Source organism: Gouania willdenowi, chromosome 17, assembly GCF_900634775.1.
Source record: "Gouania willdenowi chromosome 17, fGouWil2.1, whole genome shotgun sequence".
Taxonomy (NCBI): domain Eukaryota; kingdom Metazoa; phylum Chordata; class Actinopteri; order Blenniiformes; family Gobiesocidae; genus Gouania; species Gouania willdenowi.
In genome coordinates, this window is record NC_041060.1 from 12,415,304 (window position 1) to 12,441,822 (window position 26,519).

General features: G+C 36.3%; 1 protein-coding gene across 1 annotated transcript; it reads right to left on the minus strand.

Moving 5' to 3' along the window:
- Positions 1 to 4,583: 4,583 nt before the first annotated feature.
- Positions 4,584 to 16,164, minus strand: LOC114479267 (kidney mitochondrial carrier protein 1). Its single transcript, XM_028472857.1, has 9 exons — positions 15,947 to 16,164; positions 15,702 to 15,849; positions 13,002 to 13,096; positions 12,831 to 12,916; positions 9,901 to 9,996; positions 9,696 to 9,820; positions 8,356 to 8,479; positions 6,922 to 7,002; positions 4,584 to 4,680 (listed from the first exon to the last, which is right to left on the minus strand). The coding sequence occupies exons 1-9, from the start codon at positions 16,008 to 16,010 to the stop codon at positions 4,639 to 4,641; spliced, it is 861 nt and encodes a 286-aa protein (XP_028328658.1). The 5' UTR covers positions 16,011 to 16,164; the 3' UTR covers positions 4,584 to 4,638.
- Positions 16,165 to 26,519: the final 10,355 nt, after the last annotated feature.

Here is a 26,519-nt window from a genome sequence, read left to right on the forward strand (position 1 = left end):
AAATCAGACAAAGTATGGAAGGGATCAACAATATCAAAGCAATAAGTAACAGATACTTAAATATCCTTTGATTTATTTATTTTTTGACCAATTTGTTTTTAATTTGGGGAGATTTTGTGGAATAACTAGAGAAAAATTGCAGGGTGTTAGAAGCATTTTTGAGCTCTCACAACAACAATAACTCAATTATTTGGTAATTTACACAATGATTCATGTTTTCTCTGTCATTTTTCACTTTCTCCAGCGGGCCAAATCAGATGTTCTGAAGGGCCGGATTCGGCCACCAGGCCTTAAGTTTGACACTAGTGGTCTATTTCCTTTCTGTGTTTAATGCAACAAGAAATTCATATTTTCCTGAAGAAGTTTCATTTTGTGTACCTCTTAATAGAAAAATGTTTAAATCTGATTTACTACTTTGTTAATTTATGATGACATATTCATACATTGGCACAGTTCGCGACTTTCAGATCCCTCCCTCCCTGCTGCTCTCTTGCCCTGCCTCCAAACTTTCCAAAGTCCCTCCCTCAGAGGAGCTAACAAGCGAACGTTAGTCCGCAGCAGCAGCAACAACTCAGTGTTACTTACAGCAGCCCAGACGCAGGCTGCTGCGTGCACACATACAACACATGCACCACAGAGTTCTAGTGTAACAATTACAAATCAAACGTAATGTAAATCAAGCAGCAGTAATTACCTTTCGAGCAGAAAAGTCACCAATTCCATCTTCTACTCCTCCAGACAATACACTGTAAAAAAAACACTGCACTCTAGCTCCGAGAAAGGGGCGGGGACTTTCAGACAGCCCATCAAACACAATCCTGGCTCTGATTGGTTCTTTTTGCTTGGTTGTGGTACATTCTGACTCAATGAGGCTGTTTTTTTTTCACACAAACTACTAGTTTCATGTAAAGCTGTCCTTACATAGTGACAAAAAGCTACTTTTATAAGAGTTGCAGACTGCACCTTTAACCTGCTTTTCTGTGAAAGACCAAATGTTCTTCATCATAATACATTTTATTTAGAGGCCCTTTCAGGCTACCTAAAGTAACCTACAAGTATTGATAAAATAAGTTAACATAAACATACAATAATATAATTTACAATGAAGATATGGTGGACTGAAAAAGACTTCAGTTACTAACCTGAATTAGTATTAGTTGTTAGATTTGAAGTGTTTTGCTGCTGGTTTTATTGTTGTTATTTAAACTGTTTAGTGTTTTCTGTTGCACTTTTTAATCATGTAACGCACATTGAATTGCCTTGTGTATGAAATACACAATACAAATAATTATGACTTGTTTTGTCTAGTAAAGATTAGGTCAAATAAATAACTTTTTTTTTATTTTTACATTCAATACTTTCCAAAAGTTAAAGTTTCTAAATTTATTTTAGTTATATTTTTATTTATTTATTTTTTCATCCTCAAAATAGAATCTGGGAAACTATAAATAAGAAAAACATTGTTTCAACACCAAGCAATAACAGACCTGAATTTAGCTTGTAAGATGTGTGTGTGGGGTAAACATCACCTCGAAGATTATTTAGTAGTTTAGTTTTTAAACTATTTTACAGTCATCCCAGATTTCTCCACTCTGTCTGAAATACACAAATAAATGCTACTGTTGTTTTGCTGGAGAGAAGGAAGAAAAAAAAAAGAGTTCCTAAAGTATTGTTGAAAAGCTTTGCAGTATTTTTTTATTTATTTATTTTTGGCTTTTCCATCTTTGAAATCTTCGCTTTGTCAGCTTGTTCTTCATGAGCCGGCGCTGCTGTGCAATTTATCAAAATATTTACAACAAGCTCAATCTCCAGTCTTAGTCGGCTGCAGTGTTTTTCTTTCCCCGAAAAGAAGAAAAAGACTTGCTCCCTCAGCCCTCCTAATCAAAGTTTTTTCTTGTGTTGTTGTAAAGCTAAAGCTTGGGTCTGAATGTAAATAATGTCTCTCATGGGGGAGAAAGTGGTTTTTCCTCTCTGCCCAATATCACAACTGGAAAAAAAACAGGCCAAGGGCACGGCTCAGTCCTTATTCCAACTGGATCAACCGATGGGATGAATTTGTCGCCTTGTCAACGTTTCCATTTGCTCGTCTGAAGTCTTTTATTCATTTGTGTGCTGCAGTGTTTCCATCACAAAGACAAAGACCAAGGAGAGGGAAAGGGCACGATGTTGTTACTGTTTGGAGCTTTATGCCTCCGACACAAAAGCCCACATGAAACCAGCCTTCCCAGGAACCCTTGGGCCAAGCAGCGAATAACACTCGTAATGTAGCATGTCCGTGACTGCTGGAATCCCCTGTGGTCGTGATTGTCCAGCTTCTAAAGGCCAATGCCAAGGTTGGGATGCCAGGCAGAGACAAAACAATGCCAACCGACAGATAACACATCAGGCCATTTTTCTTTTTGTTTCCCAAGTAAACATTAGGTAACACTTTATCTGAAGATTTATAGGCTGACATTATTATGACAATGACATGACACATGTCATTAGCGTGAATAAGGTGTCATGAAAGCTGTCATTAACCCTCGGGGCACCTTTAATAAAACTGACACTCTTTGTGCTTATAGCTACCAAAACAGTGATAAAAATGTTGTATATAAATGTTTATCACACTTTTTTCTCATCAGATCTTTTCAACAACTGTAGACCTAACCATAGATATAAAGTTTGCATTATATGTCTGTATTTTTTTGGGGAAAAAATAAAAGTTTTTGTCCTTTTTGTCATAAAAACACATTTTTTTCAATGAAAAAAACAAAATATGCATTTTTTTTCCCACAAATAAGGTGCAACATGAAATATTTGGTATGAAGTTATTACAGCCTTGAGTAGGTCAATAATTGATAGAAACATAAAAAAAAATCACAAAATGACAAAACCACAAAGACAAAAAAAAGACTAAACTCTCCTTTCTTTCCCCCCCATATTAATGCTCAGATAGGTCATTATTCTAAATGCCGACATGAATGTTGATAATGTGACCCTCGGAACAGGCACAATCACATTTTTGTGGCCACCCGTGATGAAGTTGCCCATCTCTGCTCTAACCCTAGTTACCCTAACCCTACTAGATCCCTCCACCTAACCCCAAAAATAATGCTAACATAGCTCCAAAGGTGTCATAATTTATTTAGCAAACAACACTTAATGACAGCTTTCATGACACCTTATGTATAAAACTTCAAGTCAAATGTTACTAAACATTGTTGATGCACTTCTCAGGTTGAACCTTTGTGTTTCTTCCACCATCTGCCTCCACACAGCGACCAACAACAGACCAACAGCTCAGATGAGGAAGATGTACCACAATAAGTTCTCAAACAACTAATAAGTCCCATGCTGATGCTCTCTGAATAAAACAACGAGACACAGATTCACTGCAAACACTTCCCTCTCTTTACTCCCTGGAGCACCCATTGTCTTCAACAGCTCTGATGAAGGGAAAACTGGGAATTTACCCACAAAAATAAAACAATTACATCTAAAAGATTGCCCTGAAAAATTCATGAGTTTGTGAAACACGAGTTAAGCAGCAGCAGCAATCCTTCAAAAAAAACAAAAAAAAACCTACAGCAGATTTAGAAATGCAGGCCTGACATAATCAGACAGGGAATTAAGTGTTTCTAACAGCAGTGTGTTTTCAACTGGGTCGATCTGTGCTGGGGTGAGTAGAAAGCTCCACAGCGCCACACTGTGGTGAAAAAAAAGAAAAATCCAAGAAGTGATGTTTTTTATTTTTTATTTTATTTAAAAAAAACAAAAAAAAAAAAAAAAAAAACACAAACAGCAGCATTTCCATCAGTAACAGACGTAAAGCAACATTACTCATGCTTACATTTTGGCAACAGCTGTTACAAACACAAGCCAGCAGCATATTCTGTACTTATGACGGCTTCACAGATACAAACTGTCCTCTTCATTTTTCTGCCACAACTCTTTATAGAAAGGAAGTGAGTTGGAGGAGAACGTCAGACGGATGTTTTGGTGTCTGACAAGATGAACGTAAGAAATAAGAGTCGTGACACATGGAGATATTGGGTAACACATGGAAGAGAAAAGCAAAAAAGTGAATTCAAGTGTTAACATAAAAGCTTTGCATGCTCCGTTTGCCCAACTGGGAACAGAAACAATCTCAACAGCCCTTTTTTCAGTCTTCCCATCACGTCCCACTGCAAATCACACCTCAGACATTGGGTGATAATCATTGGGAGAGCACTAATCCCACCCAGTAATCTTAACTAAGTGGACTAAAAAACACAATCTTTAAATAAAGACAATTCAGGAGTGGACGTGTCCATAAATATATAAAAAATATCCTCCACATCTCTGTGAAATTCAACTGACTCATATTAGCACATCTGCCTTTTCCAATCTTGCTTAATAGGGGGAATGATAACAGCGGGATGTTCAAACTCACACCTCCTGCTTTTAATCTAAGGCACTCAGTGTGCAGAGCACGTCACGTGTTCAAAACCTGCGTTTGTCCTCCTGGGGACACTGGAACCAGTATGTGTCGGAGGTATTGTCAGCAGCACGCTGGCCTACATGTCAGACATGCTTCTTCCTTCTCTATCCAACATCTTTTGGTCCTTTGGCAATTTGATGGTTGAACTTTGTCTCCTAGTTTTCTTCAGCTTCTGATCACACGTCGAGTTTCTTCAGCTGTTCGTAGGTGAGGAAGAACTGGAAAACGAGTGAAGGAAGGAATTTTTTTTTTTTTTTTTCAAACAATGGCTTCATTTACATGAGAGCTTTAATTCCCGTTTTATCAGAATAAAAAGTCAATCCCCTTTACAAGATAATTTTTAATCATTTTAAACATCTAATTCTGAATTAAACTGGCCATTCCAAATTAAACTTAAATCAGATTTAAGAGGCTGGTTGATTCAAATTTTAATTCAGAATTAAAGTAATTGCTCGATCTTGTATACGATCATTCCGCTTTAAATTAATTCCGGTCGTCCTGACGCAAGAACTTGAGCCGAGACTATTTATTTAATAAGAGCCTCAGAATATATGGATATAATGAAAACCAGGGGTGTGCATTGTCATGAATCTGATGATACGATACGCATGTCATGATATGATGTATTGCAATATATCCCAATACAATATACATCACGATTAGAGATGTAACGATTCACTCAACTCCCGATACGATTCGATTCACGATACTGGGTTCACGATACGATTCTCTCACGATTTTTTCATTTACAAAATGGGACTGTAGACAAATTTTTTTTTTTTGGGAAAAAAAGTAAAAAATACTGTATTATTTTCCTTTTATTTTTCATTGTCAAAATAATTCCTTGATAAACTATTCAAAACAATACAATTTAACTAAAAATAAATCTTTAATTAAATAAATAAAGGAATAATACAAATGAAAATGAAGCCTATTAACTTAAATTCTGGTTCTATAATAAACAATGCAAAACTGCAGTTCTTTTTCTTTTAAAAGTGCAACTGAAAATGTATTTTGTACCTTAACAATTGGACTTTAAAAAAAAAACCCATCATTGCACTGATTTACGTCATATTTGTTTGGACCAGCAGAGGGCGCTGGTAACCCAGTGGTCGGTTTGCATGCAGATATCTTGCAGTGAAGAAGAGAAGCTATGCTAGCAGACAGAGCTAATAGAAAAACATGACTTTTACAGATATTCAAGTAATATTACAGATATTCTTTCGGTGCTAAAGGGGCAATGAATCATTTATTAACATATTTAAGAGTAGAAGGCGGCCAGAAAGAAAGTATTAGCAGACTCCGCCCGCCGCCAACACTTGTTAAAAAAAGTACTGCGATTCAATTGTCAGAAAATCGATATCAACCGTGATACCTATGAATCGATTTTTAACTACCTTACGATTAATCGTTACATCCCTAATCACGATATATCGTGATATCAGTAATTACAAATTTCACCTTTACAAGTACAAAATGGTATTAAATACTAGATTTTTTTCTTTTTTCAATTATGATTACAGTGACTGGCATGTTTTCCATTTACAAATACAATTAGTATTTTTCCCCTGAAAGTCAATTACAATTACATTCTCAATTACTTAACATTTAATAAATAAGCCTATAAAACGTAACCTTCCTCTTGTGTTAGCTTTCTGTTAGCATCTCTTCTGATAACGGGTCAGTTTTTATCTATGTCTTAAAATCAGACGTAAAATACAAAAAAAAAAAAAATCATCAAATTTGTTTTTCATCTCTTGGTTACCTCGTTAGGCTTTCTAATCTATAAAAAATATTGGTATTAATATTATTGGTGTGGGCGTCTTACCCAGGTTTACGTTTAGTTAAATTACTAATGACAGCGTTTATAAAATGTTCATTAACAATTACAAAGTCGATTATCTGAGCTTACAATTAAATTATGATAACAGTGTCAGATTTTACCCCATCACAATTATAATTATGACATAATTGTATTCAATGATCAATTATGCAATAACAATCATAACTGACCCCAACCCTGCCTAAAGCAGAATTGAATAAATGCGAATAATCGTGTTTTCCATGCAAATGAACAATTCGAAATTGTGTAAACACAAAGCAGAACACTTTAATTCTGAGGCTAATAAAAGGAACACTGAGGACTTTAGTCACGTTCTGTCCTCCGGCTCTATAACTGCACGTTACGTCACTGTGAGCCGATCAATAATCTCATTACATCGTTATGTAACTTTGTGGCCCTGCTGCCTCACTAGCCCACTAACCACAGACCCACGCTCTGGGCCCGTCAGCAGGGAGAACTAAAGCTTTTCAGGTGGATCAAACTTTTCTTTTTCTTTCAAAAAAAGAATGTGATACATCAAACCTCCCAGTAATGGTTTCTCCTGCTCAGTGAGTGTTGCATCACGGAGGATGTATGTAAACACAGAAGTGCACTAATGAGATGGTTGAAAGGATACGATGATGTTCCAGGGTCCCAGGCGGAGCCAGTTGGGGAAGAAACCCTTGTACAGGGCAATGAAGCCCTCGGAGCGCCACGTCTGGAAGACACGAACAAACAAATGTTCCACGTTTCCTTCTAATGATCTTTCTCTCTGGGCATCTTTAACTGGGACTGGAAACCAACAACATCACAGTCCTGTCTACATATTTAACATTGCAACAGATATTTATCCTTTAAATGTTTCAGCGTGTTTGCAGTGACACATTTAAAAAGAGAAAGAAAAAAAAAAAGACCACAGATTTCCTGTTTTGATTCTCCTTTTAACTTAATAAAATTTCTAAGAATCGTACCAGAGTAACCAGCACTGGCTTTTAATGTGAAACCACACATGGTGAAAAAATCAGAATGTAGTCTAACACATTTTTATCAGCTGTTCATTTCTAAATACCTGTAAAATATTAAGTTATTTCCAGCTCCCAAAGCTGAGTTCAAACAGAGTGCTCTTTATGGTACTTGCACAAAGACTTCAAACACGGGGCGATTCTAAAACAGCCCTGTAGCTCCTGCTCTTACCACTTTCAGATGAACAATTTGGATTTGACTCAACTTTTTCTTTTTAAACTGCCTGAGCCACAGGATCACGTTCTCAAGCAATCTATACATTTTTTACTCATTTTTATATTTTTGTCATTTGGTATATTTTTCTGTAATGTATGTTTATTGGGGTCATTATGTGTATTTTTGTATCTTTCTGTTGTCTTTTTGTGCTTTTTTGTATGATTATTGCTTTTTGTTGCCATTTCAATGTGATTCTGGAGTCATTTTGTGTAATTTTTTGTATAAATATTTGGTTTTTAGTTTACTAATTTTCATATTTTTGTTGTCGTTTGGTTTTTTTTCCTGTAATGTATGTGTTTTGAAGTCATTTTGTGTGTTTTAGGAGCTTTCTGTGTATATTTAGTTAGTTTGTCAGTTTTTGTTGTACTTTCATGTGTTTCTAGAGTCATTTTGTATAATTTTGTGCATTTCTGTTGTTTTGTATACTTTTTGTATTAAGGTTTTTGTTTTATTTTCCTCATTTAGTATATTTTTTATTATAAATACCTTATGTGTGGTGAGGGCTTGTTTTGAGCAAGTATGAGCTCTGTCTGTCCCTGAACACCAGAGATATTTGACACGCACGTGCATTAAGCAGTCTCTATTTTTTTTTATTTTTATTAAATGTAAGTAAAGTAAAGAAACAGCAAAGATGATGAAATGAAAAGAAAATAGAAAAGTGTAATGTGACAGAAATGTTCTTAACTGGTTTCTTCTTTTTACTTTAGAAAAAACATTTAATTATACAGTGGTTGCTTTATTGTGAAGGAAGCATTAACCAAGCTTTAAAACTGATCTGTGAATATAGTATGTGTGTGTGTATATATATATATGTTTGTAAGGCGGGACCAACCTGCAGCAGACAGTCCAGCGTTCCCTTGTACAGCGCTAATCCTCTCTGGTTCATCATCCGTGTTCGGACCACGTCCACTGGGTTGGAGGCCAAAGCTCCTGCCAGGCCACACGTAAAGCTGGACCTGAGGTTCAAAAAGCCACAAAGGACATCACACACTGTTCATCATCATCAATATGCCAAAACACAAAATAACATGAAACAAAGTGAGAGAAAAATACACAAAATTAAATACAAAATGACAGAGAAATATACAAAACAAAACAAAAAATGACTCCACAAAGCAACAAAAATGAACTAAATGATCCCTAAAAACACAAATGTTTTTTGAATATTCAATTCCTGATCAGAACCCCAAATCTGGGAAAACTGATTGAAAACACTTAAACAGGGGTTCCCAACCTTTTTTGTAACGTGACCCTGTTTAAAAATCAAGAGTTTCTGGTGACCCTTAAGACTTATTTTAAGAATTAGATTTTGATCATAATTGTTGTACTGTACAATGTTACGAGTATTAGTAACAAGTTGTGCCATCTCTGATATTTTTATACTGTATTTTGTAATTATTATTATTAACTGCATTGATATTTGACAAAGTGAAAGTATAGAATAAGTTGTTTAAGATTGTGTTTTGTTTTAATTAAATAATAATCTGAAAAAAATATATATATTTTTTTTAAAATCAGTATTTTATTTTATTTTTCATTACTACATAATTCAGGCGACACCACATGGGGTCCCGACCCCAAGGTTGAAAAACACTGTATTAATTATATAACGCACTTCATATAGCACCTTATTTTAGTCACTCTTAGCGCTTTACATGGCATTATTCTTTCACTCCACACTTAGTGGTGGTAAGCTACTATTGTAGCCACAGCTGCCCTGGGTCAGACTGAAGGAATTGCCTTTCCGACCACCACCAGCACTCACTCACACTTCATTTATACTGGGCAAAGTGGGTGAAGTGTGTTGCCTAATGACACAATGACCCCCCCCCACCCGATATCATGACATAAATCAAATCATGAGGAGCAGGTGCAGCGATCCATAAAGCTTTAATAACATTAGAATTGCATTATTTAATTAAGAAAAAAGTAAAAATAATTTCTGAAAATAATACATTGTTGTAAAAAAATAAATAAAAAATGACATTTTATGAAATTCTCATAAAATGCTGCAGTAAACACTGGTGAAAGCGTCAGAGGAAGAAAATCCATTCACTCCTCCCATTATAACATTAGGTTTCATGTTCCACCCTGTCTAACTGGATTCCTACTGATGACCAGTCCATTTCCTCTATGATTAAGGAGGATCGCCATGGTGACTCAGAAACTCACAGAAAATGGGTGTAAACCGTGTCTCCCATGTGCCCAGACAGAATCAGGTGCTTCTTGGTGATGTCATAGACGGGCAGCTCCACGCCGACCACAATAGCAGCTCGCTGAGCTGTTAGAGAAACACCCTAATTAAGAGATAAAGACATGTTTAGCATTTGTTTCAACACATACTTATGAAGAGATTGAACTATTAGGGCTTGCCAACCTTCCAAAGGCCACGAGTTCCTTCCTGTTGGTAGATATTAATGAAGTTGCACATCATGCTGCCCTGGATCACACTTCCTTGAGCCTGCATTCGAATCTGAGAGAACAAAAAAGTCTTTTTTTTTTTTTTTTTTTTAAAACAATATGGACACAATCGCAGTTTGCAGCAGCCGTGAGGAAAATGGAAAGTTAACATGAGGTTTGTTTGGCCTTTAAAGGAACGTGAAAGATGAGTGAATAATTGGCAAGCTCATCACTCTACAAAAGTGTCTCTTAGATTCCTGGAATTCCTCATGTGATGTTGACCTGTTTTCATGTTTGACTGCTGTAGAAAATCCAGTAGAGACTTGTTTTTTTGACTGTGTTAGTTTGGCTCACAGAACTGGTTCTCTGTCAAAGAACATCAACATGTTCAACTCTGAAGGTTTTGTTTTTTTCTCCTTTTTAGTTTAACAAAAAGCAGATGGACATAATTAACAACATATTAGGGATGTCCCGATGTCAACTTTTTCATTTCTGATATATCGATATTGCAGACTTGCGTATCGGCCGAAAGTGATATTGATCTGATATCAGCAGGAATCATACATACTTTTTTTTTATTAAAAAAAAAAAAAAAAAAAAAAATTCTCTCTCGCTTTTCTTTAATAAAAAATAAAATTACTTATTTTGTAGTGTGGAATGTTAGAAAAGGCTTGATCAAGTGATGCTACTCGAACAAACAACAATAGTCAGCAACAGTAGGTATGAGGAAAAACTGACCCATTTAATATTAACCCATCGATTACATAATATCTACAGTATTCTACAAATGAATAAAACAAATAAAAAATTAATTGATAAAATACCGATATTGAATCCGACACCCCTACTAGGTATGATGCAAAAAGCCACAGGGGAGAATATCATCAGTGCAAAAGGGGATTAATATCTGTTACAGAACACTATGTCAAACATGTTCGGCCTAAAAATAAAATCACGAGTAGATCTTGTTGTGTTGGACTTGGTATACTACCAAACGCTCAAACCAACACTGTAGATGATCAACTACTCCTTATTTTTCTAGCAGACAACGTGATTCAATGTGACTCCTTATAACTGTTGCCCTTAGGAGAGAATGTGAACCAAAATAGCACTGAGTCAAGCAGCAGAGAGGAGGATTCTAGTTACTGGGTCACACACACTGTTCACTGAAAGTGAGCAGCAGACAATTTTTAGACCAACTAAAAGGCAACAGAGCTTTGGTTTTATGGCCTATTTAAAATAAATTTCCTAAAAAGACGCCATTTTATTGGAATTTTTTTTTTTATTATTAATGTCCCTTCTTTAAAAGAAAATCCTCTAAATCAGGGGTGTCAAACTCATTTTAGTTCAGGGGCCAAATACGGAGCAGTTTGATTTCAAATGGGCCACAGATTTTATGGAGGAAAACAAATAATTTCAACATTATTGTGCCCTAGTTTGCACTTCTACAATGAGATAAAATTAAAAAATATGTAATAAACCGACCATATCCAAGAAATAAGTAATAGACATCAGTCCCAACAGGATCTTCATTTTGAATTTTCTAGATTTTGTGACCAATTTCAATTTAATTAAGGAAAATAATATGTAATTATTTGAGTGAAATTGAAGGATTTTCTAAGGATTTTGAGTTTTTTCAACAGTTAAACATTAAAAATGACTGCAATCATGCGTCATAAGCACCGCAAAACCTGTGAGAACCTGCAAATATTGTTGAGTTCCATTTACACAATGATCCATGTCATTTTTACTTTCTCCTGCGGCACAAAATGGATGCTTCAAAGGGCTGTGGGTTTGACAAATGTGTTCTTAATCCTTTTTGTCCCGTGTACCCCTCCCTCCACATCATAAATACCATCTCCAATTATTTCATATGCTTTTTTAATTTTGTGAAACATTAATTAATTATTGTCTGCAATTTTTAAAAGTGTGACAGCTGCCTCTAATATATTTAAACCAGATTATTTGATGCCTCTACAGCATCAAATAATTCGGTTTAAATAAATTACATAAAAATCTAGTATTTTATTGACCAGTTATGACCAACAATAAACAATGACGTTTACAAACAGTTTTGGTACAGGACACATGAAAGCGATCAGTAGGGATAGACCGATATGGATTTTTTAGGGCCGATACCGATTTTTATATTTCTGCTCTCTGTAAATACTGCAGATCAGCGAACGCAGCCTGCAACGGCCGATGTCAATACACTTAAAAAAAATAGTGGTGTCCCGGTCCGATAATGATATTGGTCCGATATCAACCAGAAAACAAATATCGGATTTTATCCAACACAGTAACCTACTGTTGCCGACTATTGTTCTCTGTTTGAATAACATCACCTGATCAAGCCTTTTCTAACATTCCACACTACAAACTCAGTAATAAAAGTATGTATGATTCGTGCTGATATCGTATCGGATCAATATCGATATTTGTCGATACGCAAGGTTGCAATATCGGTATCATATCGGAGGTGAAAAAGTTGTATCGGGACATCCATTGTAAAAATAAAAAAAAAAAAACACACAAAATGTATCGGTCATCACTGGCGATCAGTAGATGCTTTCAAAATGAAAGAACTTGTGGGGATACATCAAAGCAATCACTATGCCTCTGAGGAAGACTGACAGTTGGCAGTTGAAACATGTTAGGAGATCTGATTTCCTAAACAGTTGTCTGAATTAATGAAACTTTAACATATTTAAAAAAAAAGACACAATGAACTTGCTGGAATTACTTTTGGTACAGCTTTGCATTGAAAGAAAAGCAGTCGAGTATGAACCAAAACAGTGTGGTGTGTGTGTTAGTACTTACAGCATATTTCAGAACCTGTTTGACAGCATCAAAAAACAGGAACAGACATACAGCATCAAACACGGGATCTCACGTGCACCCGCTTACCTTCAGCACGTCAGTGGGATTAGCGATGGAAGAGGAGATGACTCCGGAGAGAACGCCACACACTACATTTGTCAGAAGAGTCTCGTCTAAGAGAGAGGGAATAAAGAATTTGAGACATCCAAATAATGTTTATACATCTGTGACCTTCTAAAGGAATGTTTAGAAACTCACCCTCTGGTCGATCAACCAGTAGACGCTTAAAGCTCTGGTATGTCCCAATTTTAATTGTTCCATAGGAGGCCTGTCGCAGCATGGCAGGAGCGATTCTGTCACAACAAATAAAAACACACAAAGATAATTTATTGTTATGCTCTCGTAACATCGGAAGACGTTTATGTGTTTTTAGGTTATAAGTCACATGAAGAAACTAGGTCACTAGGTGTCTTCTTTTTAAACCGGTCTTAAAACAATTATTTCTAACAACATGAATCCGCAGAAGAAAATAAAAACGAGAGGGAAAGTTTGTTTTTTTTTTACTGTGGAAATTAATTTAATAATTCAGTTTTTAGATTAGATGTCTCAATCCTGCCAAATTCATTGTAACTCAAGAATATTTGTGGGTTGTCACTATTTTCCCATGTGTTTTTCACATAACTGCCATCACATACTGTATTGTCAAAATAACTCTCAATGTTTCTAAAATCTTGCAATTTCTAAAAAACAATCCCTAAAAAATGACCTGAAATTACCAAAAAAATGTGTCACAAAAACGCAGCGATATATCTCATATCTGTCCTTTAATGCCTGGATATTGTCGATGCCTTACAACCTGCTTATATCAGTTACACATGGAAGTGAAAACTAAGGCAGACCTTAAAATAGACTTTAAATATGTGGCCCTCTAATGATCAAATGGCTCCATATCAATATCCAACACATCATTTTCCAAACATCCACCATCAAATTTCTCACTGTGCCATCATAAATGGGCAGAAGCCTTCATCGCCTTTAACTATTAATACAAAACCTTGTTTGTCAGTCCACAGAATTTAATAATTGTAACATTCAATAACAGTCATTCGGTGTCCTTCTAGAATGTGTTTATCCTGTACACGTCCCAGGGGTGCCGAAGCCTTTTCCAAGCCAACATCAGACTCATGGTTGATAAACCACGGACAGGTCCACAGAAATGTGCAGGCGGCAGGTTATTAACCTCTAACAAAAGATAACCTTTATTGATCCTCAATGTTTGTTAGGTCACTATTGTAAGCATTAGAACTAGAGCTGCACGACAATGGCCAAGATAATAATCACGATTATAATCACAATTATTTATCACATTAGAAAAAAAATATGTGCTTTTATTACACTACTTTTAAACTAGCAATATGTGTACAGGTTACAGTGCAAACCGAAGCTTGAACTAACAATTACACTAAAAACATAATTAAAAAAAGATGAACCCAACAATATAAAATGTACCAAAGGATGATTGAATGAATACACTATTATACGGCCCGGATTTTAAATGTAAACATCGCAGACGATCAGGTTAATTTAATTGTGGCAACCAGAATCGTGATCACAATTCAAATTTAATTAACTGTGCAGCCATAATTAGAACACTGACCAACCCTGGTTCATACCCGTGGTCAAAAGTTTTCATTCGTTTTCTTAATTTTCAATATAACTGACACAATATACAAATATGTTAAGTGTTAAAAAAACACACACACACACAGTGACTAGGATATAATAAAAACAGCAACATAAAATTCAAAATTTGACAAAATGAAACCAAGTAAAAAAGTTTTAAAGGCCCAACAGACGATGACATTTGACCCTCCTGCTTCCCGTAGCAGCTCAGTGCTTTGTTTACAACATGGAGGATACCACGGGTGCTCCATTGCCAGCAAGTTTATCCCTCCATGTTAAAGTGTATCTCCCATATTAAAGCACATATTTCCAGTGTTATATGATAAATCATGTAGAACATAATACATTTTAACACTACTTCATTTGAGCAACTTTACTCCCTCCTTCTTTAAGTTACAGTGGGGGCTGAACATTTCATGCTGCATTTTGGATTTATTTTGACAGGTCCATAATACGGCTTTAGAAATTTATGATACAGAAATGACAATAAAAACAACCGTTAAATTGGTAAAATTGTTTGCATTCCTTATTTGTGAAAGAAACTCAAGACGTTCTCTCTCAATATATATAATTATTATTATTATATTCATTATCGCTGTCCCCCAGGCAAGAATCTTAAAGTCTGCCTAAGCCCTGGATGTGAAAAACTGGATCATCATCATAATTTTTTAATTTTTTTTTTCATTACCTTGTTGAATTGGACAATCAGTTTTTGGCATCATTGGTTATCAACATTAGAAACTCACCTCCTGCCATATTATGAGCAGCAAGTTAAAACTGTACTTTTAAGTGATAAAATATGACAAAATATATTTTTGAAATTCATTTAAGCCCAGCATTAAATTATTTGAAGACAGAAAAACATTACAATGTAAATGTGAAGAGTGAACTGCTCAGTACACACCCCTGTCCTAAACTGAGAAGGTCAGATGACATCATGGAGGTCACAGCACTTGTTCCTCACTGTTCAGATTTCATCACATCTGAGGAAATCTGAACAGTGATGGAAACACCCACGACATACATTGCAAACCACTATTTAACCACTATGTGATCAAGTTAATGTGTTGTGGATGTAGTCAGTGTTACATTAGAATTAGAAGTGGGACATTTGCATGTAGACAAACAGGAAATGCAAAAAAAAAATGTTCACACAGGAAACCGATAAAAAAAGAGGGTATTTTTTCTACTGTTTGATAACATGAGGTAAAACTCGTGGAGTGAATGAATTAAAGTGTTATGTGTGAGTTTAGGGTGTGCCACTGACAGACTGACCCTGAATAGAGCGCCCGGAGCCCCTCCTCTCTGCCTATCCGTCTCATGGCGTGCAGCATGCCTCTGTAGCGGATCTCCCGGTACTTGCTGTCGCCCACCTGGCCCTGGACCTGCAGACGAGTCTTGGTCAGGTCGATGGGGAATGTTCCTGTAGCACCGAAGAAGAACAAAAAGCTTTGCTAAAGGGCTGTAAACTAGCACCAGGTTCGGTTTTTCACATCCCCCGGCCTCCACGCATCTCTCACCGCATTCCGCCGTCACAGAGGCCAGTCCTCCGTACACAAAGGGTTTCCAGTTGACGGTAGACATCCTTTTCCAGACGACGACTATGAGCTCCAGGAAAAGAGAAACTTCACGATGTGAATGAGCCGTGAACAGCGGGGAGATGTGTGGATAGCAGCGTGCGCAACAGACGGACTCGCGGCTATCAATCAAACCTCCGTCGCTCGGCTCTGCAGTTGAAGCCACGCCCATCGGGTCCGCCCGCCAACCACTTTAAGCTCCGCCCACACCTCGAAAGGAAGACTGATTAAAATAAAAACAAAATAAATTGATTAAACTAAATTTACAAGCATACAGTATACATTTTGAATATGTTTTCTATATTGTCCTTCGATAACTTCAACCAAATCATGTAAAAAAAAAAAAAAGATAATTACGATTGATTAAAAAAAAAAAAAAAAAAAAACAACAACAACAACAACAACAACAACAACGGGCCATGAACACGTATGAAAGCCTTTAATAGATGCTTGGATGCCCTTTTCATTATGAAATAACTCGTAGGGATACACCAAAGCAACATTTTTTATTTTTTTTAAAATAGTTTTTATTTTATTTTATTTAAAAAATGTTATGGCCTTGCAATAATGATGGACTGCTCCAATATTTGTTGAGCGTAGTTTGTTTTGGTTTTTATTTTATTTATTTTGTTTGTTTGTTGGTTTGTTTGTTGTTTTACCTGAAATAGATCGCACAGTACAGTAGGTGGCGATATGCACTTATTCAAGTTGGTTGCAACAGGCCATTAACCAAGAACAGCATCTACTACTTCTACATCAAAGCAATCACCTCTGAGGAAGACTGACGGTTGGAAGTTGAAACATGTCAGGAGAACAAATTTCCTGAAAAAAAAGTTGCCTGAATAAACAAAACCAACAACGGCATATCTTAAGAGCCCCCCCAAAATTATTTTATTCACTCAGATACTTCTCTTTATTAGGTATTAGGGGTCCTGGGGTGGTTGAATCTATCCAAGCTAACATTGACACTCAAATGTAAATTTTATTAGAAATAAGATCAAAAATTGTTAAAGTCATGGTTGAATGTATTTTGATTATATAAAAGTTTGGATGGCCAATATAAATAGGAACATTTTACATTAGATTAAACTTATTTTTTTTTGTAGGAGACAGGGTTTTAGAGAATGGGGTCCACTAACAGATGACTTTTTGTATAATTTTAAAGAAATGTAGGACCTTGGATCCAACTGGTCTACTGCACCCTCGTGGTGACCCTCTAAGAACATTAAGGTCAGCTGACTAACACAGGGAAGATTGGTGATGATTGTGTCATTTTAGTCAGTTTTTAAACAACACCTATATACATATATTTAAACATTTGACTCCTAATTCAGCTTCTGAATTGTTGTTTTTTTTAACTTGATGTTCTACTTTCTGTATCTGTTATTTTTTGTGTTTGTTATCCCAAAAACTGTTGTTTTAATTTTCTTTGTTACATTAAAACCTTGACTTGTGTCTGTTCTAAAGGTTCACACCTAGGAAATACATATTTCTAAATGTTCAGACACAGACAGAAATATGGAGACAGTTTGACTGTTTATTTTTAGTGCAACATCGAGCGAGTACAGTTTGTCTTTTTTTCTTGGCTGCACAGAGTTCACCGAGCTTTAATTTACAGTAAATATCATTTGACCTGTGACGGTACATATAGTGTTGACTAAACACCAACGTAAAAGGCTGAATGAAACCAGGAGCGATTTCCTCACTTTTATTTGCTCTGCTGTACCCACTTTTATCCTTTATTTTGTCCAGTCTCACAGAGTATTACTTGTTCCTACTCAAGCTCACATCAGGTCCGAAGTGGGTTACACCAGTGTTTTTCAAACTAAGGGTTGTGAGCCCATGTGGGGTCGCCTGAAATGTTGAAATTAAAAACAAAACAACTACTGATTAAAAATATATTTCTTTAAAGAATTAAATATTCTTTTTCAAATTAAAACGCAATACACAATCTTAAACCACTATTTCTCAAATATAAATCTATTTAAAAAAAAAAATGCAATATATACTTTGTAACTGTAAAAAAAAAACAAAAAAAAAACGTGATCAAAACCAATTCTAGCAACAGCAAAAAAATAATTTGGGGTTGCCAAAAATCTGTGGTATAAAAATGGGGTCACGATCCAAAAAAAGGTTGGGAACCACTGGGTTATACTCTACATACATTGGACGCCAGCTCACAAGTCATTTAATGTTTCTCAATTTAACCTTATATATTTAGACTGTGAGTACATCGGAGTGCTGGGTGAACCCACTAAGGCAAAAACACTTGGGTCTCCACCCCAGGAAAGGTGCAAACAACGGTTTCACCACGTTGCCTAACACTTTAATCATTATCTGAAGCATGAACATGTTTGTCAGGCAGATCACATTTCACTTCATAGGCCTGGATTCCAGAGACCACTCAGTTTGTATGTTAGCCTTAGTAAACCCCAGTCCTTGACTGTAAAAACATTCATCCAGGAGTAGAAAGAAGTTAAGTTTCAGCACATCATTCAGGGTAAAACCAGGTCAAAGCATTCATAGTGTGTAGACTGAGAGGACAAACACATCCGGTCATATACTGTAAATGTTAACTTGAAGTGATAAATGAGTCATTGGCCTTTTTAAAGGACGCACGTGCAAACTTTCAGTTAATGTGGAAATGTGATACCATTGCTTTGCTGTCTTTAGAGCAGTGGTTCCCAAATGGGGGTGCACGATGACACTACAGGGAGTACTTAAGAGAGACAGAGAGAGGAAAATGAACAAATGAGCGTTAAAAACATGGGGTTTAATAATGTATGTTTTTTGTTAAAAATGATAATCATAATAAATATTACCAGCAGCTCACAAAACGACAAAATAATAATTAAAAAAATGCAAACTAGGACAAAAAATATACTGAATTAAAAACAGAACAAACACACAACAAAATGTAAAAAAAAGACACCAAAAAAACACACACACACTAAGAGAGAAAAATACTTACTATTACAAGCAACACACAAAACGACAACAAAGACACACACAAAAAAAAAATACACAAGATCACTACAAAACACACAAGAATAACAGAGAAACATACAAAACGACATAAGAAACAACCAAAAACACACACACTGAAAGCGAGTGATTGAATTATTACCAACACCACACAAAAACAACAACAAAAACACAAAATAAGAAAAAAAATATACAGAATAATAAAAAGAACAACAACAAAGTACACAAAACAACACCAAAATGAACATGAATTGAAAATACAAGGATCAGTCTTGGTCCCATGAGGAAGATGACCGGAAATTATAAAAAAATATAGAAATAAATCTATTTAGGAGGCATTAAATACTGTTTAATTCTATTTATTTACAAAATGAGATTTTTTAAAATATATGTTATCACTCATTCATTCAGTCATCATGATTTAGAGTTGGTTTTTTTTCCAGTCAGACAAAGGGATTACTTGGATTCAAAAGTAAGAGAAAGGGGGAACTTGAGCCAGAAAAGTTTGAGAACCATCAGCTTTAGAGGAAACACAGCCACTAAAAGTAGCTTTGTATCCTAGTCGCCTTTAATTGTGAATTCAATTATTAACATGTATGCACAGTTACTGTATATAAAGGCCAACACTATTCTATGACATCAGACTCCAATAAAGGTAATCAAAAAACCATGTGCTTCAAATGTCACAATTTGGGGTTTTTCTAGTTTTGCACTTTTAGTCTTTCACATAGGGTCAAATAATACAAACAGGCATTATCTTATGCCGCCTTTTGACATTATAATTAGGAAAATAAATATGAATGTTTAGCACGCTGTCAAACACATCAAAGTATTCTAAAGTGCTAAAGTTTTTCAAGAAACTTTTTTTTGTTTTTTTGTTTGCAATGGAATTAAGAGCCATTTTATAAAAATGGTCAATGTGTGAAGATTTTTTGCCTTTTTTGTGGTTGTTGTTTTTGTTGTTTCACTCATTAGCAATTGCCACATTACGCCTGGGTAATATATTGAGATTCAAGATATATCAATATTTCTTTTTTGGTGTTATAAAAACTGTAAATATCGCCGATAACAATATATTTATTTTTATTTTATAGTTTATTTTGTGTTAAAATACTCGCTTGGGGAGTCGCTTCTCAGAACGGCATGAAAACCACAGTTAGTTGGATTTCTGAGTGCGTCCTAACCCAGACCTTCTCTTAAACAACCAACACTACAGAACTCACTCACACGTGCTGTCCCTTATAGAAGAAAAAGCCCAAAGTGGCACATATTGTGCAGCTGTTTGTTAATAAATGTGCCTGTGTGGCATCTTGTAATATTTCGAGAAAAAAATATCAAGATATGAATTGTGGTCCATATCGCCCAGCCCTATGTGTATGTGACATACTGTATATGGATGAACATGAGTGCGGTTTCATCTTAAGACTAGTGTTGACACCGTACGTAAGTAAGCAGAATAAAGATAATCTCACAATTAGCAGCTAAATCAAATAAGTTGTTATGGATCGCCTGAAACTGCCTTTTAATCAATTTGAGGGCATTAGTTTCATCCAAGAGGACTTTCTCTTGGCTGCTACAGTAAGTCAATAGTACTAAACATTGTGATGCAGTAATATGGTGTAGACAGATTGGCCTGAACACAAAACAAAAACAAAAATAAAAAAATACAGATCATCATACCCTTATTTTAATAAAATGAAACCTGCCAAACTCAAATTAAGAGGTCAGTCTGAAAACCACTGTTGTAGTTCATCTTTTCTCCACCAGATGACAGAACAGCACTGATAATTCTCACTCCATTAAATGAAGGACAATATTCATCTTTATTGATAGTTACATTGAAACCAATCAATCCCTGCTGGATGAAATAAGAGGAAAACTGAATGTTCTGTGACCACTAATTCTTTAAAACTGTGAAAATGTAAAAATGTGCTCTATGCATCTGATCTGTTACTGTTTCATATTTTATTAAGTGTTTGCTTCCCCATAATAACAGTGACTCCACCCTCCCATGGAGCACATTCACCCTGAGCATAGATATTATGATCATATGCTAGTTGTATTGTTTGATTAATGGCCTAGCTATGGGTCAGCACCAGTATTGCCATTGGTACAATATTAATGACCAAGGAGATAGAGTAAGGGTGTATTTATCACTGTGCAACTTCCTGTGTGTGTGTGTGTGTGTGTGTGTGTGTGTGTGTGTGTGTGTGTGTGTGTGTGTGTGTGTGTGTGTGTGTGTGTGTGTGTGTGTGTGTGTGTGTGTGACAAACGGAAATAGATTAATGGAAATATTGCAGCTTTATCTGAAACTAATAAGCTGAGGGAAGTGTGGTGCACCTAAAATGGCCACATTAAATGTAGTCGTTTGTCAAAAGAAGCCAAAGAACAGATCCAGGATGGAGGGGGAGAAGCTATATCTGTGTTTGGGGGTCACTATTAGGTTTGCATGTGTACTATTTGATCATTTTATATAAGTAAGACACAGTGAGTCGAGACAAAGCCTTTGCTTTGATGCACGTAACATAGCAATGGTTCCCTGCAGAGTCCACATGTAAACAAATATGTACACACTGTAATGTTATTGGGTCATTTATATAGGGAAGGCTTGTCCTCTGCTTGCAGTGAGTGACTGTAGGGACATTGTATTAATGTCACTGCACATCACAGAATACTCTGCAGAAAAAAATCATCTGTGCATGTGTGCGTGTGAGGTCACTAGACTCTAAGGCACATTGTGTCACTGATGACAAATGTAAATATTGAAAGTCTAAATTTAAGTCAACATGACCTAACTCACAATGAGTTTCATGTTTTCTATTGCTTTACCGTTTTGCGTTTGATCTGACCGAACAAATCTATTAAAAACCTCCAACATTGTCATAATTGTCAGATATTAAATTATGATGTCAGTAAATGTAAATAACTTAATGACACATCTCTAGCGTTTTCTTTTAATGAAATTATTGTAATACAATATACTTTATTGTCTGAATATTTATTTAAAATTTTTTTGAAAGACCAGATGACATTTGTAGTAAATATAGTCATTTCTTCTTTTCCACTGAATGTATTTGTTGTGCTTTCTTACATTTACACATGCAATTATATAACTTCTGCCATACCCTCAACTTTGCATTTATTTGCTGTTGTGGTGCTGGAGCCTTTTACAGCCTATACTTTATATACCATGCACTTCACCCTTTAAATGATAAGTAAAGTATGTAAGGCATCAATAATATCCAAGCATTAAGTGACAGATATCAGTCCCATCACTATCTTCACCTAAATTTATTTGATTTTGTGATTAATTTTTTTATATTATTTGGGGAAATCTTGTGGAATAGTTTAAGTTAAACTGCAGGATTTTTGGAAAAATTCAGTGTTCTTTCAACGATTTGCTTTTAAAAAATGATTGCCATCACGTGATGGCATGCAAATATTGTATTAAGTCTCATTGAAATTGTATATTTTGAAGGATTGTGATATCTACAACTGAATTAGTTGGTAATTTACACATTTATTCAAGTTTTTTTTTTTTCTGTCATTTTGACTTAAGGCCGTAATCGGTCCCCGGGCCTTGAGTTTAACACACAAAGCCTAAATGAACATAATATACAGTACACAATGAGCTCAGTCAACATTTAAGTAGAATAGAATAGAACTTTATTAATCCCCAGAGGGCAAATTCACATTTGCAGCAACAAAGTATATGCAGTAAGATTAAAAATAAATAGAAATAAGTACTAACTATCTCAACCATCTTGAAGCTCTTTTGAATTAACATTTTTTTTTTGAATGAAATAAAAAACTCACCTTTTAACATTTAAGTTTTGTTCAAATCTAACCATTTTTTTTCCAGGTGCTATTAATAAGTCAATATTTGCATGCTTTGGTTGGCCAGTAATTTTCTCCTCTGGGTAAATATAAGCAAATATCAAAGCTAGGCCTGCAGGCACTGTTTTAGATGTAATGTACATATAGAACTTGCGGTAACGCCTGTGCTCATGGCCAACAACACTCTTACTGTAAAATGTGACGTCCATCCTATAAAATAAAATGGATGTTGTTAAGACGCAATCTGAAGGATTCAATTCAACTTTATTTATTTCACGCAAATTACAACAATACTGGTCTCGAAGCGTGATTAAAATATGAAATACTTCAGAAAAAAACCCCAATAAATCCACATGAACATGCTACAGCTACAGTGGGGAGAAAAAAACTCCCTTTTAGTGGGAAGAAAATGTTTGTTACACCCACTCACGTCCTTTATAGAAGAAGCACGACACAGCCGTGTGCATAAACCATGTTCTGCTGTGACTCACAGAGGGCATGGAATCCTGATTACACTCAGTCGTGACAGCATTAGAATAAATCCTCATCACAGTAGAAGCTCTTCATGGATACATTTGTTCATTCGGGTTGTTGTATGATGCCCTTTTTTCAAGCTGTTTTAATGATGTAGCTTTAAAACGACCCGTTTTAATCATGCCTATAGAGTTTGGCTAATTTTGATGATATTTTATCATATTTCTAATGTGTGTGAGGTTTACTTCTGTGCAATGCATTCCCAACACTTGGGTTGTATTGGTCTGTCCCTTTGTGGTGATGTATTTTTACCCCATACCTCAGGGCAGCATTGAACTTAATGGGAAGCGAGGGCTTGTCCACTATGGTTAATGCGTGTTTGTGTGTCTCTTCGTGTGTGTGTGTGTGTGTCCTAGTTGTTGACTGTGCCCTCCCCTCACTGTGCTCCTCACACCCTGCAGCTCTCAGTATCTGAACCCGTCATTGCGTTGATGAACATACAACAAACACGCTGTGCTGTGATTGGCTGGACGTTGACAGTGGCCCTGCTAATACGTTGCTAGACTGGATGTGGGGATGTGAGATCATAAAGAAGCAGAAAATATTTGAGGATTTCCGGAATAACGTCTTAGGTAAAGCTACTTTTCCTCCCACTAATCCAAGCCTGGGATTTTTACTGACAGCTCGCTATATCGTCACTTGCAAAAAATTCTAACTACTCCAGTTTAGACCTTCAGTTTATTGGCTCGCTTTAGACGTCACTGCAAATCCAAAAGAATCACAGCTATTCAGATGGCTAATCTCTCTGCTGTCGTGGCAATTGGGATATATATGTGTTCGCAGTGGGCACGAACACCTGCAGACGTTAAGTGTTTAGTCTGTGTGTTACTAAGTTTTCGAGATCCTGCCAACTTGGTGTTTTTGCTCTTCAGAATTACTGCCCTGTCAGCAGGAATCCCAAACCAAGGCCTCTAAAAAGTCAACAGCCGAAGGTTTTGTTGAAAAAGAAAATTCATTTAAAGAACTTTTATTTCCAAGGACTTTGACCTCAGAGAGATTCGTGGAACCACCTGCTGTGCTGTGCTGTGTTCTATCCCTATTTTCTTTTATTGATTATTGGGCCCCATTTATTTATTGCTATGTGCCAATGATCCGGTACCACCAACTGTCGTAATATTTGACTCGCAAATAAATGAGAAATCTGCTTTGTGGTTTTTTTTTTTCTCTTTTGGCCCCCTGGACCTCAAATCAAAAACACATCCATACACAAGAAGAAGAAGAAGAAGAAGAAGAAGAAGAAGAAGAAGAAGAAGAAGAAGAAGAAGAAGAAGAAGAAGAAGAAGAAGAGAAGAAGAAGAGAAGAAGAAGAAGAGAAGAGCAACAGCAACAGCAACAAAGTGTCCGGTAGCCCCAGCCTAAAAATGAAAGACAAAATCTTGCACAATTGGAAGTTAATTTATTTTTCACAAAGGCATCTGCATAAAATAGTAGTTGGTTAAAATGTAGAATTCTGTTTTAAAAATGAAATAACATTCATGAATTCATCCATTTTCCACATGGTAATAGGTAGAAGCCCCAACATAAACCAAAGAAAGTGGCTGGGCGTTGATCAGAAGTGGCATGACGAAGAACAGATGAATTACGTTCAATGTGCCTTCATCACCTAATCGGGTTGGTCAGTGCAGGAGATGTTTTGAGGTGTGGTGATGAAATGTGTTTGTTGTTGGGGTTCTCAAACCTTTTACCTGCGATGGATCTGTTTCAGGTTTCTGTTTTGAGGTATTCTCCTGCCCTAGCTTGCTCTTGCAAGATCTCTAAGGCGTCCTGTGTTTCAGTGAGGACCACCATCAGGGCAGACAGATGAATATTTTTGGCTCGAAGCTTTTCATCTGCTTCATCCAGCTCGGTCTGTAGTTCCTCCAGCTTTTGTTGGAACTGGTTGTCATTATTGCTGTGAGTTTCCTCTAATAAATCCACTCTTGTCACCAGTTGGTTGCATTGGACTGTCTGGGTTTTTAAGTCCCTCTCCGTCTTCTTGAGAGTGGCACTCATTTCTGAAATAGTCTTCTGTAGTTTATATATGAGAAGATCTTTCTGTTTTAAATCACAATCCTTGTTGCAGATGATCTTCGCAGTCTCATCTCTCTCCTTACACATCAATTGTACCTGGTCCTGAAGCTGGTTAGTAATCTTCAACGTATCTGCTTTTTCTTTAGCCCACTGCTTCTTCTCAGCCTGGAAATCCTCATGTAGCTCCCTCTGTGAAAGTTGGAGGCTGGCACTTCCTTGTTTCTGGCTCAGAAGTGTGGCCTTGAGGTTGGAGATTTCTTTATTCTGGTCTTTTATGATGCAGTTGGTTTCTTCTTCTGTCCTTAGCATGTTTTCCACTTTCTTTTCCAATTGGATATTCTTCTCCTTCAGGTCCTTTTGTCCCTGAACCAGTGAATTATTAAGGTCGGAGATTTGCATTTTCTGGTCTTCAATGATGCGGTCGGTTTCTTTTTCTGTCCTTTGCATCTTTTCCAGTTTCTCTTCCCAATGATTGTCATTATCAACTAGCTTCACTTTGGCCTGATTTAGTAAATCCTTGAGGTCAGTGATTTGATCGCTCAGGTTTTGAATCATGGAATCCGATTCCTTTTCCCTTACTGAAAGAGCAAGTTTAAGGTCAGCGATTTCCTGATCTTTGTGTTCTACTATGGACTTGTGATGCCGCTCTGCACACTGCATACAGTCTGGTTTAGCTTGGTCCAAAATATGTTTGCACTTATCATTGTTTGGTTTCACACAATGTAAAATCTTCAGAGCCCGTTGAGGATCATTAACAACAGACTGTTTTTGACTGGCTGCTTCCTCTGTTTTACGCTTCTGAGGAGGCTTGCAGTAGAGTGAATTCCCCTTGTTTCTGTTGCATGAGGGCTCATCATTTTTAAATTTAGCAATAGACCATCGTGTCTGTGCTCCTTTGTATCCATTGTATGGCTGCCGTGTAAGTTTGGAATCTGAACCCTGATGTTTAGCCTGCAGAGTCTCCCCCAGACCCTTCGTGTTAGACTTCTGAGGAGTTTTAAATGAAGATTTTTTAGGTTCCTCATTAGCAACAGACTGTTTTTGACTGGCTGCTTCCTCTGTTTTACACTTCTGAGGAGGCTTGCAGTAGAGTGAATTCCCCTTGTTTCTGTTGTATGAGGGCTCATCATATTTAAATTTAGCAATAGAC

Bases quoted from the DNA above. Each gene is read 5' to 3' on its own strand.
- LOC114479267 (XM_028472857.1), bottom strand. From the start codon at position 16,010: ATGTCTACCGTCAACTGGAAACCCTTTGTGTACGGAGGACTGGCCTCT. The intron at 12,917-13,001 runs GTGAGTTTCTAA...CCTCTCTCTTAG, and splicing joins ACTGGTTGATCGACCAGAGG to ACGAGACTCTTCTGACAAAT. The intron at 4,681-6,921 runs GTATCCTTTCAA...CTCGTTTTCCAG, and splicing joins TGGGACCCTGGAACATCATC to TTCTTCCTCACCTACGAACA.